This window comes from Hemicordylus capensis, chromosome 1 (assembly GCF_027244095.1).
Source record: "Hemicordylus capensis ecotype Gifberg chromosome 1, rHemCap1.1.pri, whole genome shotgun sequence".
NCBI lineage: Eukaryota > Metazoa > Chordata > Lepidosauria > Squamata > Cordylidae > Hemicordylus > Hemicordylus capensis.
Window position 1 is genome coordinate 407,613,142 of NC_069657.1, and position 22,133 is coordinate 407,635,274.

The 22,133-nt window shown below is 43.1% G+C and overlaps 1 protein-coding gene across 4 annotated transcripts in view; it reads right to left on the reverse strand.

Moving 5' to 3' along the window:
* XDH (xanthine dehydrogenase) overlaps nucleotides 1-22,133 on the reverse strand; it is a 107,721-nt gene that overhangs the window by 14,978 nt on the left and 70,610 nt on the right. For 2 of the 4 annotated variants that reach the window (XM_053306895.1, XM_053306922.1), the window contains exons 19-30: nucleotides 21,864-21,987; nucleotides 20,911-21,030; nucleotides 17,534-17,630; nucleotides 17,221-17,342; nucleotides 14,405-14,538; nucleotides 12,753-12,840; nucleotides 10,317-10,403; nucleotides 9,340-9,531; nucleotides 5,251-5,396; nucleotides 4,127-4,208; nucleotides 2,530-2,625; nucleotides 555-683 (exon numbers count right to left, since the gene is read on the reverse strand). In XM_053306895.1, coding sequence (XP_053162870.1) covers nucleotides 555-683; nucleotides 2,530-2,625; nucleotides 4,127-4,208; nucleotides 5,251-5,396; nucleotides 9,340-9,531; nucleotides 10,317-10,403; nucleotides 12,753-12,840; nucleotides 14,405-14,538; nucleotides 17,221-17,342; nucleotides 17,534-17,630; nucleotides 20,911-21,030; nucleotides 21,864-21,987 — 1,417 coding nt within the window. The remainder of the gene's footprint in view (nucleotides 1-554; nucleotides 684-2,529; nucleotides 2,626-4,126; nucleotides 4,209-5,250; nucleotides 5,397-9,339; nucleotides 9,532-10,316; nucleotides 10,404-12,752; nucleotides 12,841-14,404; nucleotides 14,539-17,220; nucleotides 17,343-17,533; nucleotides 17,631-20,910; nucleotides 21,031-21,863; nucleotides 21,988-22,133) is intronic. The other 2 variants (XM_053306904.1, XM_053306911.1) reach the window with 2 other exon arrangements.

Genomic DNA, 22,133 nt, shown 5'->3' on the forward strand with positions numbered 1-22,133 from the left:
GAAAGGAGGGAAACGCCAAGATTTCTCCCTGCCTGTTGCTCTCCCCGAGGTGAGCGGGTGGGCAAAGAACTGTCCACACTGCAAAACGCTACAATGAATCAAATGTGGGTCAAGGCTTCCTACAACAGAAAAATGCAGCTACTTTCCTGCAGCACATTTACAACGTTGTAGGGCAGAAACACATCATTAAAATTAGAATTAAAGCATGGGAAATGATGTGTTTTGTAGGGCAAAAACACATTATTAAAATTAGAATTAAGGCATGGGAAATGTGAATGCACCCCGCTGACAATGTAGCGACTCTGATGTGGAAACACAGGCAATCTGGAGGGGCACTTAGTGGATGTGGTGTGAGTACGTTATAGTGTGTAATCTGGAAAACACCCTGGACATGTTGGACTGCAATTCCCATCATACCTGACTACTGGCCATTGTGGCTGGGGATGATGGAAGCTGAAATCCAAAAACTGGTGAAGATCTAAAGTTGTGCAGGCCTGCTGCAGATGAATAATCAATTATGGGGGTAGTGGGTGCGTCCAAGTAATAAACCTTACCAAAACAGCCATCCCATTGATATCAGCACTGACAGAAGCTGCTGTGGGAGATGTATTTGGCACCGTGTTGGTGCTTGTCTCGCTGATATAGATCTTGGAGGTGGGTATCCCCAGGGTTCTGCTGGCTACCTGCAAAGAAAAAATGCCCCATCATAACTTTCACTGCCATCTTATCACTCGCGGAATGCCTTGCTTCCAGAACTTAAATACTGATTCTCACTCTCAGAAGCAGTTGGAGCTTTGTGGGCTTAATCATACTAATCATATTCCATCCCATTACGGAAGGCCTGTCAGACATCAAAGAAAAATACTGAGACTGGTCACACAAGCAGAACTACCCGGCTGCTCATGGGGTGCACCGGGACAGGGACTGATCTCGACGCTGCCCCACTGGACAGCCTGAGATTCCCCCCAGGGGAATATCTTACAGTGCTCACACATCAAGTCTCCCATTCTTATGCAACCAGGGTGGACCCTGCTTAGCTAAGGAGACAAGTCATGCTTGCTACCACAAGACCAGCCCTCCTTCCCTACCACTCATGTGTGGAGAGATAAAAAGGAGCCTGTCTCCCTGCCTACCTTCCCCACTTCCAGGTACATGGGTCATGTGAACAACCTTACTATATTTTTGAAAGAATATGTTCATATATTTTTAATTTTACTACAAAAGCTTAATCTGCTGTGAGATGATATGGCTTCATGTTTAAACTAAAATGGATGGGGAATGCATTACATCATCATCGTCATGCCATTTTTAAAAACATGTGTTACTACAATGAGTGTGTTTTGTTTTTATTAACCTAAAAATGATCAAAAGAGTGCTCATGTAGCAATGCTGTGTTGGTGCTATGGGGGAGAGGTAATTTTCATTGAGCTCCCCTGCCCTCTGTAGCCAACTAGGTCTCCTGAAAATATGTTCCTGAGGGTCATGCAACCCTCGGGGACATATTTTCAGGAGTCACAGTTGGCTACAGAGGGAAGAAGAGGTTGATGAGAATAACCCCTTCCATCCATAATACCAACACAATGTTAGCAGCAACAGTGCTTCAATAGACTGGATTTCAGTCTTACGAGCAAGCATAGAAAAATATAACTTGCCTGTACATTCTACCAGTGCTTCACTCAAATAAATGAGAATAACCCTCTTACCCCCATTCTCTGTTATGTTGCTCCTGTTATGCCAGATATATGTAAATAACATTTCAGCTACAATCCAGTGATGCACAGGGAGCAGAACAGAATAGACTTCTAGGATTCCCACCCGCCTCTATTTCCAAAAAGCAGCCCACACCAGCACCTATTACAGGGGCGTAACTATAATAGAGCAAGGGGAGACAGTTGTCTGGGGGCCCACTGCCTTGGGGGGGGGGTCCCCAGAGGCAAGTCACATGACTGACTCCCGCAGCCACGCACCCAGCCGGGCTTCCTTCAGTTGTATTCATCCTCCGAAATTGATGTGAGTGTGAAGACCTGGAGCTACCAGAACAGCATGTCTTTCTCTAGTACCATGAAATGACTTGCATCGTCCACAATTTGCAAAACTTTTGAGCTGAGCTTCAGTGGGGTGGGGGGCCCATTTTAAAATCTTGTCTATGGGCCCACTCCAACCTTGCTACACCCATGACCTATTGCAAACCTAAAGTAGTTTAAATGTAGCATGGGGCCTGGGGAAAGAGGAATGGTATTGTTTGCGGGGGAGTGGGATAGGAAAAAGCCTTTGTATGCATGCAGAGAGACTGCATTAGCCATTAGCCTTAATAAATAAGATGTTCCTGCTTTCTTTTTAGGTTGTAGCTGCTTTATACTGAGGATGTTCCCTTAATTGATGTTTTATTATTGTTTTTAACATGTTGTTCATCACCCTGAGGCCTTAGGATGAAGGGTGGTATAACAATATAAAACAACAAATAAACATCTAGTGGAGTGAGGATTGTAACAAGAGTACCAGCGTATTATGCACACACTCAGCACTTACCTGGATCATCTTGGTGTGCAGGCCCTGACCCATCTCAGTCCCACCATGCGTGAGCAGCACCGAGCCATCGGTGTACACATGCACCAGTGCACCAGCCTACGACAAATTAGAGAGTGGTTGACAAATTAGAGAGTGGAGAGCACACACCACAGTCATTATTAGACTGCACAAAATCAGCTTTCCCTCCACATCATGCGGATTCTCATTGCCCAAGAATCTCAGTGTCATATCTGTCAGTTGATCAAGGCTGGATGTGCTGCAGAATTCAACCATATGCAATAAGCGTTCTGGTGGGTGACAGTCCATGAGTCCATCAGAACTCATCAACCTTAAATTGTGCCTTCATGCTTTCTGGACTTGCCTCCCTGCAACCTTGTCTGCCTGTTGGTAGCAGGCAAAGGCAGTACTTTTCTCCCATACTTTTGGGCTCCAACTGCTGTGCTGGTATGATATTCTATTTAATGTTTCCAGGTAAAATACAGAGTGCTGGTTCTTACCTATAAAGCCCTTAACGGCTTAGGTCCAGGCTATTTAAATAGCGCCTCCTTTGTCATAAACCCTGCTGCCTATTATGATCTTCTGGAGAGATCCGGTTACGGTTGCAACCAGCTCGTTTGTTGATGACCCAAGTCTGGGCTTTCTCTGTGGTGGCCCCAGGGCTTTGGAATATGCTGAAATAAGAGCATCTCCTTCTCTGTTTGTTTTCAGGAAGAACCTCAAGACTCTCCTCTTTTCACAGGCTTTTAATCAGAATTAATTTTAATAATTTTAAAACCTTGTTTTAATATCTATTGTATTCTGTTTTTATTGTTATGTATTTTAATTTGTAACTTCTAAATATTTAAATTTTGTACACCACCTAGAGATGTACATATCAGGCAGTATAGAAATATGATGAAGAAATAAAATAATGTATTCTTTATTGGCTGATGTGCCATTTTTCATGTATTTTTATTTCTACTCTATTAAATTTGTGATATTGTATTTTGCATATTTTATTTTAAGGCATGATATTAAATGAATAAAAGTTTGCACAGCTAACATCATGGACTGGGAGAAATGTTTCATATTAACATTAGATAAATTTGGCTGACAAGATAACATATTATTAACCTGTGGACCTTTGGGAACACAGCACTTTCTGAAAAACTGATCATGTCACTCAAGAAACCAGTTATTTATTAATTACATTTTTATGATGCCCCATCCAAAGGCTCTGGGTGGTACACAACAACAAAACAAAAAACCAGGACAATTATTTAAACTAATCAATACAAAACTAAATTTTGGAAGGCCAGACCAAACAAATGGATTTTAAATGGCCAAGAGAGCCATTACCCAAGGAAGGTAATGATACTTATTGGAGTAGGTGGGTAAGATTAGCAACTACCATAATCAAGGATGGAACTCTATGCATTGGATTGTCATTGAGACCATGCAGGCTTGAAACTAAGATGTACACAACTGTATTGCTGTGAGCATTCCCTTTACTTTTAATTTCCAAAGACAGACTAAAGCGGTTTGGTACAATTCAACCTCTATTGGTAAGCACACAACCTTGCCATCCCATTTGTAGAAACTAAAGGTGCTTGCAAACCTGATTCAGAAAAGGAACTGTGAAGCTGATCCCAAACTTGGTTGGAATAATGGCCATTCCTCTCTTCTTCCACCGATTCTGCCTGGGAGAACAGAAAAGTGTCAACCTCTCATGCTTTTATGACATGCATTCATAAATAGGGCACACAGCTCTCTCCAGTACGCTCCTTTTCCAAAGACAATTCTCCATCAATGAAATAAAGCAGTAGCTCACAAAGCAGTGCTTGCTGATGCAGTCTTTTAATTCCTGGCACCGACTGAAAAAAATCCCAGAATAAATAGGGCAGAGTTTCACCAAATGAGGAAGCCCTCACTCTCTAGGTCTGGTTTGTATTTTTAGCCCTGAATGTGAAAGTGGCAAATGCACCCATGCCAAAGGCCCTGAAAAGTTAGAAAATGACATAAAAGCCATTGGAATGAACCTTTTCTTTCCCTGAAACAGAAAGGTATGGTGAAGCAACACACACATACAGAGAAAGATTCCCCCTGCTAACTGAACAAAAGAGGCACCTTTTTAAAAGTGGTGATTCTCTTTATTTAGCAGGGGAGAGCAACTGGCCCTATCCATCCCCAGCACAGCATCCCTCCAGTGACTGTTGCTGGTGTCTATCTTATGTTTCTTTTTACGATTTTGAACCCTTTGGGGACAAGGAGCCATTTTATTTATTTATTTATATCTACGTAAACCACTTTGGGAATTATTGTTGAAAAGCGGTATATATATATATATAAACATTCATTGTAAAGGGAGAAACTAGTGAGCTGAATTTATTATTTCCATTAACAAGCCTTGTTGTGAAGGAAGTGGCATGATTACAGCTGCTTTAAGAGTAATCCAGGTCAAAAACAACCCACGCCACATCAAGCAGTTGCTTAAATTATATACATCTCCATCAAGTACTTTTCTCCATTCACTTCAATGTGCATCATTGACAAATGGTAGGAAACAATTGGAGGCCAAGCTGCATTGCAGATTCCTTTATCCTGCACTGTACTACTCATCCTGAAAGCACTTCAAACAGAGGAAGCAGAGAAACTAACCCTTATCAGAAGGGAGACATATATATTACAAAAAGAGTGGTATTTACTGGGGCTTTTGGGGGATTTTGAAAAGGTTAAACCTACTGGTTGAATTCATCAATGAGTTTCCTTCTGGAGTGATAGTCTGAATTTACAAGGCACTCTTCCCAGCATCTTCGCACGGTGAATCCTTCTAGCTTTTGATTGAAGTGAGTCAGATCACCTTCATTATACAGATTGAGCTTTCGCACCTTTCCAAAAGCAAAGGACACATTAACAGCTTTCATTAAAGGCTTTAAAAGTCTCATCTTTTAACAGAAGCAACTCATTTGGCAGAAAATTGTGTATTGGGCACCTTCATCCTTAAATGCTTTGCATCTGTAGAGGTAGAGTATAAGGTAATGGTTGCCAACATCTTTGGAATTTAATGAGAGTTTGGCATCTTAACTCATAAGAAACTCTGATAACATCTGCCTTGAAACCGATCATGTTAACCATTGCAAACAGGCATTTAAATGGTAAAGAGATAGCTTGAATTGCTTTATATCAGCTGCCTGAAGGTGTATAAGAGTATAAATGGCATGTTCTATGGCAGGGGTTCCCAACTTGGTCCTCCAGACACTGCTGAATTACAACCCCCATCAGCCCCAGATAAGATTTATTGTGGCTGGGGTGGATAGGAGTTGTAGTTCAGCAACATCTGAAAGCAGGGGCATAAGTTCCATTTGGCAAGGGGAAACAAATGTCTCTAGGCCCACAGGGCCTGAAGGGCCCCCAAGGATCCTTAGCTAGTCCCCCTTGCCTTGCCTGCTGGCCCCCTCTCCTGGTAGTCCTCCTGCTCTAGCCTCTGCTGCAGCCCCTTCAGTCTCTGCCTCTCAGCTGTTTGGCAGGTGGACGGGGCTTCCAGGGAGGTCTCCCTGAAGCCTGAACTCAGGTGCCAGCAGGCAGGCAGGCAGGCAGCATGCAAGCAAGCAAGCAAGCAAGCAAACAAGCAAGGTGGTGACCAGTGCTGGCTGCCCTTGCCCATCACAGCTCTGCCCAGCTTTTGACTCCTCAGGCTTAGTAATGGAGATAGGATGTGATTTCCTTTTTGTGGTTATTCCCCTCCCCACTGGATATTTAGGGATTGCTTGCCATAGAGTAGGCTTGTGCATTTCGATTCGGGTACAAAACATTTTGTGCCTGAAAATGGCAATTTTGGAGGTTTTGTAACCAAAACAAAATCAAGAATTAAAAAACAGAGATTTTTGTTTACAAATTGAAATCACTGTGTTTCGGACAGAATGCTTTTTTCTTCAGAAAAGCATTGCAATTCAGATTGACTTCTCTGACTCTCTCCACTCCAGCTGAGGACTGAGTGATTAGCAGAACATAAGATATGCAAAAAGCTGTTGAGCATGTGTTAAGTATGTGTTGTATTCAGTGTGACTGAAATGCAAACTGACCTTGCAAAGGGATTTGGAAGGCAGCATTTTGAGACAGAAATACTCAAATATCTTTGGGAGCTCAATGCAATTCCAAAGCTCTTGCTAAAAGTCATGGTATAAATTGTGTGGAGAAGCTTTTTGAGAAGCTGGTTAGGAAAGTTCTGAAATTACACAGGTTTTTCTTTCCAAAGGTTTAGAAAGAATCTCTTGACATGTTCAGGGGTCTCTTGAAGAGCTATTTTGTCCCCCCCCGCCCCCGATTTTTATTAGTTATAGTGGTGTCTAAGTTGTGCTGCCCAAGTTGGGCAGTCTAATGTAATTTAGGCCACAATGTAATTTGGTGGGACATGATATCTAAGCCAGTGGTTCACAACTTTTGCCATTGCAAGGACAGGTCATCCACATGGGACTACAGGAGACAAAAGGAGGGGGGTGGGGAATACCCCTGTCAATCTATTGACATCCCTAGGAATCTTAGTTGCTTCTCTCTTTCTTGTAACTATGATCCATGGTTTTGCACTTTCTTAAATGCAGTGATGATAAATCTCAACAATTCTGAACAGTAGGCTGATTTGTTTGGGCTGCAGCTCACTCCACTTCAGTTAAATGAACATTTGAAGCTGTTCCATAGTACCAAAGCAGGTTTTCTATTTATTTATTTATTTACATTTTATATCCCGCTCTTCCTCCAAGGAGCCCAGAACGGTGTACTACATACTTCGGTTTCTCCTCACAACAACCCTGTGAAGTAGGTTAGGCTGAGAGAGAAGTGACTGACACAGAGTCACCCAGCTAGTATCATGGCTGAATGGGGATTTGAACTTGGGTCTCCCAGGTCCTAGTCCAGCACTCTAACCATTACACCACACTGGCTCATTGGTCTATCTTGCTATCTCAAATGACCTGTGGTCACTGTTCCATGGGGAGGGAGTGTTTTTATTGAAAGATTGCTTGAATCCACAAATGGGTTGTGCTGCTGTGTTAGTGCCACAGGGACAGGCTCCCGCCCGCTGCAAAAGTCTCAAATAACTGTATCAAAAAATTAAGTGTCGTTGTTGTTCATCATTCTCTTCACTCTTTCATCTTGTTTATGTGGGGCTTCAGGGGCAAAACAGTGGGTTGGGTGGCAGTGCCCCAAGGGTGGTACACCCAGATTCCAAATAGGGCAAAGGACTGATTTCTTAGGAAATTTTGAGGTTTACGGGTCTTTAAGATTTCCCCCCATAGGGAATAATGGAGGTTTCAGCAGCCCCATAACTCCACCTGGGGGCACTGGGATGGCCCGAAGCGAGTGGTGGTGTAGTGCACAGAGGGTGCCAACCACCCCTCTGGATTGCTAACTCATTGGGGTACTGGGCTTTGTTGTTTCTGAGGTGTTGAGTTTAGATTCTCTAGTAGCAAATGAGATTTTTAATGAAAAACCATGAATCCACTCTCATTTGCTACTAGAGAATCTCCTCTCAGAACACCTCTAGAACAACAAAACCCTGTACTTCATGGGTTGGCAACCCATGTGGGTGGTAGGCACCCTGTGTGCACTACACTGCCACTTGCTCTGGGCCACCTCAGTGCCCCTCTAGTGGAGTTATGGGACTGCAGAAACCTCCATTATACCCTAGGAGGAAAATCTGAAAGACGTGTAACTTCATTAATTCTTTAAAAATCAGCCCTTTGCCAAATTCCTCTAAAAAAATTGTGGTAGCTTCCTTGCACCAACTGGGCACCACCACCAACCACAGTCCACTATGGGCCACCCCTCCCCCCCTCCCAGTGTGAAGCTATACTTTTCCTGAAACCTCCATCATACCCTATGGGGAAAATCTGAAAGACACACAACCCTCAAAAATTCACCAAAAATCAGCAGTTTGTACAATTCATTTGAAATTGTTGTGGTAGCTTCCACTCATTGAGCACTATAATCCCCACCACTCTTTTGACCATGTGACCCATTTTTAAATCTGAATTAATTCGGATGCAGATTCAGATTAATTCGGATACAAAACAAAACTGGAGTGATTCGGAAGGCTTAATTTTGGACAAAATACAAAATGGGGTTGATTTGGATTTGGTACAAATCAAAACAGGAAAAAAACAAAACGCGCAACCCTACCATAGAGCTTTAATATCAGGTGGGGGAGGGGGTGGGGATGTAGAGCAGATTGAAATGACTCTGAATATTTAATTCAGAGATTGAGGAATTTGCTGGTTTGAAGGATATATCCCCGATATGGAAGAATCTGCCCTTTGCCTTCATTTAAAAAAAACAACAACAACCACATTTCAGCCCCAGCCTTTAGATCACCTGGAATGACTGGGCATAGGGCTTTCGTTTTGAGCAGAGAGATGTGGGAGGAATATGTATATTTAAATTGAAGTGGATTGAACAAATTGTTGGTTTAATATTTTTTAAATTAAAAAAAACCATTTTAAAAGTCCTAAAAGTGGCTTGTTTCATGACAAAAAAATTACAAAGTCCTTTAGTTTCCAGTGAAATGTACTTCCAGCTAAATGTGGTTAGATTTGCTGCCTGAGGCTGCAATTCTCTACACACTTACCTGGAAGCAAACTGTACTGAATGTGTTGGGATTTATGAGAAAACATATATAGGATCATATTGCATGGTTGAAAGTCTCCTTTGTTTATCAGCAGTGAGGAGCCCATTTTAAAATCTCATCTCCAGGCCCACTCCAACCTTGCTGCGCCCCGTCTGAAAGTCCACAGGTTGGGGATCCTTGTTCTACAGAAATATATTGCTGAGGAAGCATACCTCTTCCGCTGGCAATCCACATTTCAAAGCAATGTCACTCATCCAGCACTCAGCCACCATCATTCCCTGGGGACCCCCAAACCCACGGAATGCTGTGTTGGAAGACAAGTTTGTTTTACAGACTTTGCCAATGCCTCTGATGTTTGGGATGTTGTATGAGTTGTCCATGTGAAACAAAGCTCTGTCCATTACCTAGTAACCAGCAGACAGAAAACAGATCAGGAATCCACTTCTGCTGCATTTTTTTCTAAGAGGATGCATCAGCAATTAAGAAAAATGACACATTTGTTATTCACGTATCAACTGCAGAAATAAAAACTAACTGAAAATACAGAAAACCTAATTGAAAAACACAGCCCAATTCACATATTATGTTCAGTACTCTGTACAGTATACACAGGTACAGATCTGTAGGCAGGTAATTCTTCATATGTCATATTGAATACAGGTGCAGCATTACACTTCCTATCAGCACCCTGTATTTGAGGGGCCTGAACCTAGGTACAGCCATTCACCCAAAAACATGTACCTGTGTACAGGATCTAAATGCAGGCAAGCATAATGTCTGAGTAGGGTTATCATCACTACTGAATCTATTGGACATTAATCTTGAGTGCCCTGTGCTCTTCAGCAAGGCTCAACTTCCAAGCAGCCTAGTTTAGCTGGCTGGATTTCTGAGAACCCATGTTCTAGAAATAAAAATGCGTGATGTTTATTATTTATGTCACTGACATCTGAGAACCAAGTAATCCTGGGCATCACTGAAGTCTTATTGGCTTGTCCCAACAAATGCAGTTTAGGCAACCTAAAGTCATTCAAATTTCTTAGCTTCAATGAGTACTCTATAGTCACTCCTTACAGCTCAATATAACTTTGAGATTATTCATTTTACCTTAAGAATTCTACAGTATTCAAAAGTTCTTACACCCACAGAAACTGGCTCAACAAGAAGACAGCTGAATGTTCATTTTACTTACACCATGAGAAAGATCCGCACAATTGCCTCCATTGCTGTAATACACTACATCCAGACTAGTAATCCTTCCATTTTTCTTGAAGCCAACCTGGGGAAGGGGCAATAAGAGTAAGCCTTTCCAATTACATGGGTTTTCTGGCAATAAACTAAATTCCCTAGATTTGGAAGATAGGCCTGCTGCAAGACTGCTAATAGGCATTTAGCCACCTTCTTCCAGGCCCTATCAGCAGCCTTCCATCTGGCAGTAAAACAAGATGGGCTGAGATGATGCAAATTAAGCAAATTTACAGGCAGATCAAATATGATATGTGTATCTCTAGGGGGTGTACACAATATAAAACAAAACAAATATAAACAGAGTAAAAAGAGAACAATTTCACGAGACAAAAACCAACAGTTAAAAATTAATTTCAGTTAAAAGCCTGAAAAACAAGTGTGTCTTGAGGGTCTTCCTAAAAGCAGTCAGAGATGGAGATGCTTCTATTTTGATAGAGAGCATATTCCAAAGTCCTGAGTCACCACAGAAGAAGCTGGTGGCAACCGTAACTGGACTTCTCCAGATGATCTTAATAGGCAGCAGGATTCATGACAAAGAAGATGCACTCTTAAGTATCCTGGACCCAAGCCATTTAGGGCTTTATAGGTAATAATCAACACTTTTTATTTTGCCTGGAAACATAGCAGCAGCAGCAGCAACCAGTACAGTTCTTTAAAAATCGGTGTTAAATAGTCCCTTCAGAATGTCCCAGAGACCAGTCTGGCTGCCACATTCAGTACCTATTGTAGTTTCTGGACTACTTACAAAGGCAGCCCTATGTATAGTGCATTACAGTAGTCAAGCCTGGAGGTTACTAGCATATGCACTGCTGTTTTAAGGTCATTTAAACTGCCCAGAGACATATGTTTTGGGCGGTATAAAAATATGCTAAAATAAATAAATTTGCCTCTAGAAATGGACATAGCTGATGTATCAGCCAAAGCTGATAAAAAGTGATCCTGGCCACTGACACAACCTGAGAAACCAGAGAGAGTTTTGGATCCAGGAGCACTCCCAGATCAAGTACCTGTTCTTTCAAGGGGAGTGTAACCCCATTCAGAACGGGGTGTGTGTGTCTAAACCATTTGGATTCAACTCCAGTTTTTTATCCCTCATCCAGTCCATGATGGCCTCCAGGCAAGCCATCCAAGCTAGTGGTCATTTTCTGCAATGAGGGCCGAAAAGAACTGCCTCTTTGCCACCCGCACTGCCAAAGCATAGATCTTCATATCTGTTGGATTCGTGAGAAATCTACCACTGCTTGTGCTCTAGTCATCTACTTTGTCGCGACTCGCTTCAGCTCCCATAGTTCTTCCGAATACCATGAGGCTAATTTTGAAGCAGGTCAGAGAGGATGCTTAGGAGTGATTGTGTCACTACTGCACAGTTCAATATGCAGTTCAATACATCATACAGTCCTTTGATGGAAGTGTACCACTTCAGAATACACACTTGAGACTGTTTTGAAAGCACCCACAAAGATTACATAAGAACATAAGAACAGCCCTGCTGGATCAGGGCCAAGGCCTATCTAGTCCAACATCCTGTTTCCCACAGTGGCCCACGAGATGCTTCTGAGAAGCCCACAGTCAAGAGGTGAGGGCATGCCCTCTCTCCTGCTGTTGCTCCCTTGCAACTAGTATTTTAGAGGCATCCTGCCTCTGAGGCTGGAGGTGGCCTATAGCCATCAGACTAGTAGCCATTGATAGACTTGTCCACTAGATTCTTTATAGGTGGAAAAATTATTTATTTATTTGATTGATTGATTGATTGATATACTGCCCTTCCAAAAATGGCTCAGGGCGGTTTACATCAATGACATGAATAAGCTTGAAGCCACTCCTCCTGACAAGTAGCCTTTCCACACCAAGAACAATTTTTCAGACAAGTCACCATGTTCATTGTGAGATGGTTTAGTCCCATTAGAGGACTGAACCATGTCAGAAAATACACATCTGAATCAGCCCTAAGCCTGACTTGGAAAACAGAGCCACTGAATGGAGACACAGCAACTCAAGAAAGAGCAATCCTTCTACTACATCCTTCTAGTGTAGAATAAAGTCCTTCTTGGACAAGATGGAGAGATAACATTGCTGCTACAAAACTGTAGCAAGTGCACATTGCTGCTTTCCCAAATTTACATAGTAACGCATACCAGTTTCCTATAACAGTAGAAGGTGGATTTACACTTCCAATAAAAGAAGATAATTCCTAAGCTGTTAGTTGTAGAAAGTTCAGACAATTGAAGTCAACTGCATTAATTCTCCTGTATATGATACCATAGTTACCTACCACATTGAATAATGCAGAGTACATAATGCCTCTCTGCATATATTTTAAAACGTTTTAAACATTTTCTTGTTTTAAAAGTCCACTTCTTAGAAAATAATTTCTATTTACTTTATACTGTCCCAAAAATGGATGTCTTCCACCAGAAATTAGCATATCTTCATCTCGATCCAGCATGCATCGTACTGGGTGGCCAGTCCTGGAAAAATCACCAAATTCAGAATGAGAATGTGGTGAGGATATCTATGGCACATATTACACACCTTCATTTAAAGGTTGTGTGCTTTTCTTTATCTGGCGAGAACTCATCCTAACAACTCTGTGGTTCTGAGTTAGTGGTCAGATCCTCAGCCACTTCCAGAATCTGTTCTGCATTCTAGAGGTTCCAATTCCACCTCTGAGCCTACACTGATCTGCAGACTTTAGATAGTCCTGGTGGCTTTTGCAATGGAGAGCTGGGCTTATTACACTGGTGAAGAATCCAGAAGCCATTTTGAAGAGTGACAACCTCCCTTCAGTAGTTAAGCTATCCAACCTTTATTTCTTCAGAAGAAAGAAGTAGTTTTCCCTCTTTATAAACCAGGAGGTTATTTTTCATCTGTCCTTTCTGGAGTCATTCAGAAATGACTGTGCAACATCAGTGAGCCTCTACTAAGGTTCCCAGTTTGCCTCAAAATGAGCTCTCAGTGACTTGCTGCCCACTCTCCTCTCCTACTCATTCCATCTCCAGCCTGCTCCCCACCTCTCATTTGCCTTCCTATAAATCTGCTATAAACATGTAGGACCTTTGCTTCCTTCCCAGGACAGCCTTGATAGTGCTGCTCAGAGAAACTGCAGCAGAGAAAGAATGTTCACAGATTTGATTGATTGATTAAGTGCCGTCAAATCAGTGTCGACTCATGTGGTCTTTAAGAGTTGACACCGACTTGATGGCACTTAATCAATCAACCAATCAAGTCTGCAAATATTCTTTCTCTGCTGCAGTCTCTCTGACCAGCTATATCAAGGCTGTCCTGGGAAGGAAGCAAAGGTTCTACATGTCTGCTGTTCCAGGTTCTACATCAACTAGTGGTCAGGTCTCCCCAGTCTCTTCTAAACTGAGAGGATATGTGAGGCCTGGTCATTCCCATTATCATCTCACAACCATATCCTGTAATAGTAAGAGTTGCATCCACTGTAAATTCTAAATTGGTTTCTGGTTTTCTTCCCAGTTGCAAAGCTTTAGTTATGAACCTAGGAAGCTGCCTATACCGGGTCAAACCATTGATCCATCCAGCTCATGATGGTCTACACCAATGTTCTTCATTGTGCGGCCCGCACACAAACCCCACTGATGGCCCCTGACTTGCCTCTTTCCCCCTTGCCCATCACCCCACCTCCACTGATGGGGCACACTTCCTCCCTCACACCATCTGAAAGTAGCAGTGGCAGAGAAAACAGGAAGGTGCTTGGCAGGGTCTTCAGTGTGTGCCCCTCCCCTTCATCACATGGTCAGCACAGGCCCACAGTGAGTATCTGCCTTGCACAGGAGGTTATGTGCATGGTGGAGGTGGGAGAACACTTCTTGACCAGGATGTTGAAGACTGGTGCCATATCTAGACCAGGGCAAAGTTATGATCTCTGGGGGAAAGATGAAGGGATCATCCTGCTCAAGTATATGCAGAGCATATCTGCTTTCTTGATGATTTTTAGCAGAGAAAGCCCTCTTGAACCTCAGGTTATAAGAAGGGTGACAAAGAGAAAACCCATTCACTTGAACTTACTTGGCTGCAGCCACTGCTACAGCCGTGGATAAAATCGTGTTCCTGGTTTCTTTTCCTCCAAACCCTCCTCCCATTCTCTTCACTCGAACTACAATGCGATTTGATGGGACTCCCAAGGCATTGGCAACAAATTCCTAAGAGAGGGGTAGGAGGAAACATAAATGCATCAGTCCATAGCAGCAATACGGTCACTGGGGGGGGGGGGACATAAAAGCAATTGTCCATCTGAACAGGCTTTCATACATAGGCCTATAGAGTTGGAGAAGGCTTTGTTAGACCATGTAATTCAACCCCCTGATCACTGCAGGAAATCCAGAGCTAGAGCATCCCAACAGAAGGCCGGTCAGCTTTGCTTGAAGAGTCCACGTCCTCCCTAAGTAATTGATAGGATGGTAATCTCACCTAACCAATAAATGAGTGTCTAATAGGAATTTATAGTAAAGTTTTGCAACATCTTTATTAGATTACCTTGGCTCTCATGTATTCAATTTGGTAACAAGAAACTGGGGCTGAACTACAGATTACATGAATACATAGGCTGCCTCCACACATAACACCAAACCATTTTGTGGTTGCCCAAATGTGTGAAACCGTGATTTCGTGGCAAAAGCAACTCAAGATTTTCGAGCTGAAACCACAGTCTGAAACTTCAGTTTGTAATGAGTTTTGCTGCTCCAGCCTGAGGCTTGAAGGCAGCACTGTGTTGTCCAAATTCTGCCACCACCGTAACCTGGGTTTTGTGATGTGGCTGCTGCCAAAATCGTAGAGAGGGCAGCTCAGACCAGACCAGAAACCTGCCGCACTTCTCACTGGCTGCCTCTCCAAGCACTTGCCCTACCCCCTGCTGTCTCTGCACTCCTCTAGTCATCGCCCAGCAACAGAGATGCTGCATTCCTGTTAACAACCCAAAGCATGTTAAAGGGGAATGCCCACTTTCCACTGTGTCCCATGCCCCCCCCCTTGGGAAATCTGCAGGAAAAGGGGATGGGGTGACAAGATGGGCACTTTGTGGAGAGGTTTCCACAAATCAAGTGATAAAGAAGTATTGCACAATCACATGGAATCCCAGTGGCACCATGAACTGGGCAACCTAGTCCCCCCCAGCAACAATGACACCACATGCCAGGGGAGCAATTCCTGGAATCCCTAAATGGATCTGCTCAATCTTTTGTACAAATTAGTAAGGGACGGGTGGAGACCAGCCCCTTTCCCTTGGGTGCAAGCATGCACTCTAAGGATTTACTCATGACCAGAACCATCTTGGGGTATACCGTGATGGTGATTCAAGGGTTGAATGGTTAATAACGTGTGATGAGGCCCCTTCTCCCAAGGACTGTTCCCTCATGAGTGGCAGAACATAGCGACACGTATGTAGGCTGGAGGGCTTTCACCACCCAGCCCCATTGCTATTTCCACACAAGCTCCAGGGAAGGGTACCACACCCTCACCTTTTCAGGTTGTGGTGACTGGTAGACAGCAGAAGTAAAAGTGCTCACTCCGGCAGTCTGGTAGTCACTTGGCACATTTTTGCCCAGTACAGCCACCTGGTTTGCCAGGGATTGCCGAGATGAGGGGCGCCCCTCACCTGCGATTCCCCATGGTGGCTGATCTGCAAACAGTGCAATGCCAATCCAAGCCGGGGGTAGGAGGTGGGGTTGAATGTGTACTAGGACCTTAACCCCAATCTTGCCAGACTGAGCCCACGGGGAAATGGCAGGAAACATGGAGCAGCCATGACTCCTTGGGAGTCTGTAGGGGTTGAGTGTAGAGGGGAAGGTAAGGTGTATGAGTTCTATTTTTAAACAGTTCTATTGTGGGGGGGGGGACATCAGCAGGGCCCCCTATAGATGGATGGCCTAACTCGAGGGTGCAGTCCTATGGAGACCCGTAGCTCATAGAGCCTCTGGTCCTCCCCAGTGGACTGGCCCTCTCATGGCCCTTCATGGCCAGCAAGCCGACACGGGGCAGGAGTGTGATGGGGCTTGCTGGACTGCTTTCACTGGGTCTGCCATCACAAGAGCATCCTTTGTCACAGTGGACCAGAGCCCAGGATCCTTTGCCCACCCTCATATACATATTCCCTCCTAGGAAGTCATCATGATCCTTTCCCGGAGTAACAGGGAAATAGTGCCCCTCTCCATCCTTCCACTAACAATAACCACGTTTTGAGAGACTGTTTGGCTGTGGGGCGCTTGCGAAGACGGCAGTGCAAGTGGACTGAGGGAAAGGGTTTAGATGCTATTTTAAAGGGTTCAAATGCCATTTCCCTGCTGAGGGAGGGCGGTACATGCCCAAAAGGCACGATTGCACCAGACATGCCACAATTGCACCAGACAATGGCTGCCACCCTGCTACATGCTGACGCCTTGCCTGCAGTCTGGCAACATGCTACGATGGAGCTAGCTGGGATGCAGCCTCAGCAGACCAGGGAGAGGAAGGGGCTCCTCTGCCCTCAAACTGGAGGTTGATTGGCCCGGGTTGGAATTTCATCTGCCAGACGATTCACAGGTTTGAAGGATTAAACTAAGCTTCATCAGTCCACGGTTTGGCATTATGTGTAGAGGCAGTCATAATTTGAACCTTCATGTTTATCTTTTCTATGGTAAATAGCAACTGTGGGGTAATGGTGATTAGGACTGGGAGTTTCAGTTGAGAGGAGGGAGGTTTTAACCCTTTGCCCTGCCCCTGACCATGTTCTTCAGCTGGATCACTTAACACTGTCACATGAAATAAACGGAAAATAATTCACAGTAGGTGGAGTTATATAGTAGCATGCAGATTCCAAAAATATCAGCTGCATTATATGGGACCATCACCTGTGTCTTTGTTAGATTCTGGGTAGATACAAAGAGCTCCATTTCGCCATCTTCCTTTGGTACAGCAATAGTGCAGTGAGTCTCCAGATAAAAATGCTCCTGGCCGCCAATGTATATCTCCCCTGAAAGAAAAAAAACAAAGCAAGTGCATCAGGAACCTTCTAATCAAATAATAAATTGGATACTAAAGATTGCTTTTCAAAAACAGATTCTCAAGCCTGTTACTCCAATGCTTGCCACATGATGACCTCATAATAGGAGTGTTTTGTGAGGTGAACATAATCTTACATAAATAACACACATGGAAACTCACCATCCACAATATGATCAGCCTCTTCAAATCCTTTCTTGACACTTCCTTTCTCAATCTTCCTTATAAGTTTAAAAAAAGACTTTTTCTCAATGGCTTCCTGTGTAAATTATAGGAAGATAAGTATTTGTGGATGCAACAATCAACTTTACTCTATTTAAAAATCTGCCTATGCATGGCCTTTGATGCTTATCCTTACATTTTGGCACATGGCACATTGTCACTTAACTTTACATTTTGGCACAAAATCTTTACATTTTGCCCGGGAAAGGCTTGTGTAACTTAATCAACATTGGGCCAGTAAAATATCATCTGATCCATTTTGAGACACAGTAGACTAGAGGACAAACATTCTGTACCTTTGACAGTCGTGTTGAAGAAAGCATTTTGGCAGATGAAACATGTCATGGCATAAGCAGCACTGCAGGAGTGAAAAAAGCTGCACATAACTAAATTCTCTATAACTCCAAGAGCCCTGTCTTTATTGCATCTGTTTATCTTGTCGATTATATCTGACAGGGACTGGGAGTTGCAGGAGGAAATCAGTGAGGCTTCAAGAAGAGGCAGGGCAGTAATAATGGGTGACTTCAATTACCCACACATAGACTGGGTAAATTCACAGTCAGGTAACGACAAGGAGGTCAAATTTCTAGATACGCTGAATGACTGCACCCTAGAACAGTTGGTCTTGAAACCAACCAGAGAGAAGGTGACCTTGGACTTAATCCTGAGTGGCACCCAGGACCTGGTGCGTGATGTCAGTATCATCGACCCTTTAGGGAAGTGACCACAGTGCCATCACATTCAGCATACATGCGGGGAGAGAATCAGCAAGGAAGTCTAACATAGACACTTTGAATTTCAGAAGAGGAAACTTCTCCAAAATGAGGAATATGGTGAAAAGAAAGCTGAAAGGGAAAATCAGGAGCGTCACTTCGCTCCAGAATGCATGGAGTTTATTCAAAACCACAATACTAGAAGCCCAGTTAGATTGTATACCCAAAGGAGGAAAGGTACCACTAAGTCCAGGAAGATGCCAGCATGGCTAACAGTTAATGGCAAGAAAAACATAAAAGGGAAGAAGACTTCCTTCCGAAATTGGAAGGCCTGTCCAAATGAAGATAACAGAAAGGAACATAAACTGTGGCAAAAGAAATGCAAGGTGACAATAAAGGAGGCAAAAAGAGAGTTTGAGGAACATTTAGCTAAAAGCATCAAGGGGAATAACAAAAACTTCTTTAAATACATCAGAAGCAGGAAACCTGCCAGGGAAGTAGTTGGACCATTAGACAATGAGGGAGTGAAAGGGATTATTAAGGAGGATATGGAGGTTGCAGAGAAGCTAAATGAGTTCTTTGTGTCCGTCTTCACAGCAGAGGAAACTGAGCATATACAGTACCTGTTCCTGAACCAGACTTTTCAGGGATGGAGGCTAAAGAACTGAATCAGATAGAAATGGAGTTCTTTGAGAGTGTCAACAAGTGTGTTGATAAAGGTGATCCAGTTGACATAGTATACCTAGACTTCCAAAAAGCTTTTGACAAAGTTCCTCATCAAAGACTCCTGAGAAAACTTAGAAGTCATGGGATAAGGTGAAAAGTACATGTGTGGATTGCTAACTGGTTGAAAGACAGGAAACGATATAAATATGGAGGGAAGTAAGAAGTGCGGTCCCTCAGGAATCTGTACTGGGACTGGTGCTTTTTAATTTATTCATAAATTATCTAGAAGTAGGGGTAAGCAGCGAGGTGGCCAGATTTGCAGATGATACCAAACTCTTTTGGGTAGTGAAATCCAAAACGAATTGTAAGGAGCTCCAAAAAGATCTCTTCGAACTGGGTGAGTGGGTGACAAAGTGGCAAATGTGGTTCAGTGTTGGCAAGTGTAAAGTGATGCACATTGGGATGAAGAACCCCAACTTCAAGTATATGCTGATGGGATCTGAGCTATCAGTGACTGACCAGGAGAGGGATCTTGAGGTCGTGGTGGACAGCTCGTTGAAAGCGTCGACTCAATGTGCCGCAGCTGTGAAAAAGGCCAATTCCATGCTAGGGATCATTAGGAAGGGGATTGAAAATAAAACTGCTAATATTATAATGTCCTTATATCAATCAATTTTAATACAGCCATAGGCTATACAAAAGATATTAAAAAGCATTAAAACAAAATATTATACATAGTAAACAAGATAAAACAGAATAAAACAGTAAGCTCCTATGAATAAGACCTTAAAGAAGATCTTCAATGTCCTTATACAAAACTATGGTGCAGCCACACCTGGAGTACTGCATACAATTCTGGTCACCACATCTAAAAAAAGGACAGTGTCAAACTGGAAAAGGTGCACAAGAGGGCAACCAAGATTATCAGGGGCCTAAAGCACTTTTCTTATGAGGCAATGCTACAACACCTGGGGCTATTTAGTTTAGAAAAAAAGATGACTGCGGGGAGACATGATAGAGGTCTATAAAATCATGCATGATGTAGAGAAAGTGGACAGAGAGAAATTCTTCTCCATCTCACATAACACTAGAACCAGGGGTCATCCCATGAAATTGACTGCCAGGAAATGTAGGACCGACAAACGGAAGTACTTTTTCACACAACGCATAATCAACTTGTGGAATTCTCTGCTACAAGATGTGGTGACAGCCAACAACCTGGATGGCTTTAAAAGGGGTTTGGATAACTTCATGGAGGAGAGGTCTATCATCGGCTACTAGTCGGAGGGCTATAGGCCATCTCCAGCCTCAAAAGGCAGGATGCCTCTGAGTACCAGTTGCAGGGGAGTAACAGCAGGAGAGAGGGCATGCCCTCAACTCCTGCCTGTGGCTTTCAGCAGCATCTGGTGGGCCACTGTGAGAAACAGAATGCTGGACTAGATGGGCCTTGGGCATGATCCAACAGGGCTGTTCTTACGTTAAAAAGGCAGGCTATAAATTTAAAAATAAATATTCCAATGTAATGGCCAATGTCTGGACATCAGAAAAGACAGGCATAGGCTGCTCCCTACAAACCATGCATTGGTTATACATAGATTGTACACAGATGTTAGTTGCATGGGGCTAAATAAATAAAAATAATGCAGTGTGAGTGTTCTCAGAATCTACTTTTCTGAATACATGTTTGATGCTTTAATTACCATATACCGGTACATATACAGAGAGCAACTGAGAGCACACTCACATGGTATGGTACTCTTCTTATTTTTAAAATGGGAAAGGACCTTGGAGGTGTTCTAGTCCAACCTCTTGCTCTGTGCAGAAGTATAATAGGGAAATCACGAGTAGCTGTTCCTAAAGGAATCTCTTTTTAAAAGGAGCTAAGCTAAGATTCAAGAGTTTTGGATTGTGAGAAATGTCACATTTGTGTGACCTTACCTGAATGGTGACAATTGGTACAAGGTCTTCATATGTGATCTTCACAGCTCTAGCAGCTCTTCGGGAATGTTCTTGTGTATCTGCCAACACACCACCAATGATGTGGCCAACGCATGTGACCTTCAAGCCAAAAGACTTCCGTTTACTCGCAGATCTCCTACAATCTCTGGCAGGCTTCTTTGCTATTTGTAGTGAATATTTCATTCTAGGCATTAGGCTTGTGCAATATTAGATTGGGAATAATGGATTCCATCTGATATCACTGTATCAGATCCTATAGGATATCATTCCTATCCGATATAAGAAAGCCTATATCAGATCAGAACTATCTGATCTGATACTGGGAATACCGGGTTTTTTTAAAAAAAATTGGAAACTTGGGACACAAAGTGTCTCCAAGCCCACTCTGGAACTGGTTTTTAAGCGCAGTTCCCGTGAAATTGGGGTGGGAGGGGAAGGTAACCACCCACTGGCCTGCACATTAGTATCATTAGCATATAGTTGCAAATGCACCCTTTCAATTTTCTATGATTTATCACTTCAAATAGTGCATGTTTGAGCACATCCCATTTCATGTCACAAAAATTGCCTGATTCTATTGGTTTCCTCATATGTGCTTCATTAATGAAACACCCTTATAATAGTTTGTATAGACATGCTCTTTTGCCATGTTCTTCATCCCAGCCATTGTCTTACCCTTCCTCCTCTAGTATAAGAGACTCTTCTCATTTATTTATTTTTAAAGCCACACACCTGCTCATTCACCATAGATGCCTCGCCAGTTTCTTCTGATAGATTTTGGTGGTGGCAGCCATTAAAAAGCCTCAGCTTTATAAAGCACAGTTAGCAAATATGTGATAAATTAATTAACATTCCTAAAAATGCCAACCGCCAAGTTAGCTCCTTAGAAATAACTGTGCACATTTTTCAAATGCAATAAGAAAACTACATACAGTATCCTTTGCAAATACGGTTTCATCATTATTGATCCCAGTGGTATTACTCCCTGGAATGTCATCAACAGAAACAAAACACACAAAGCCAGGAACGTTCTGGGCCTCTGTGGTATCAACAGAACTGAAGAAAAAGAGCAGAAGAGAGAAGAATTATTCTATGTTATCTAAGGACCACCTGCTCCCAAATGAATCCTCCTGCCTGACTAGATCGGTGGCAGGCCAGGGGTGGGGGGGTGGGGAGGCTTCGTACCTGCTAGCACAGAGCGA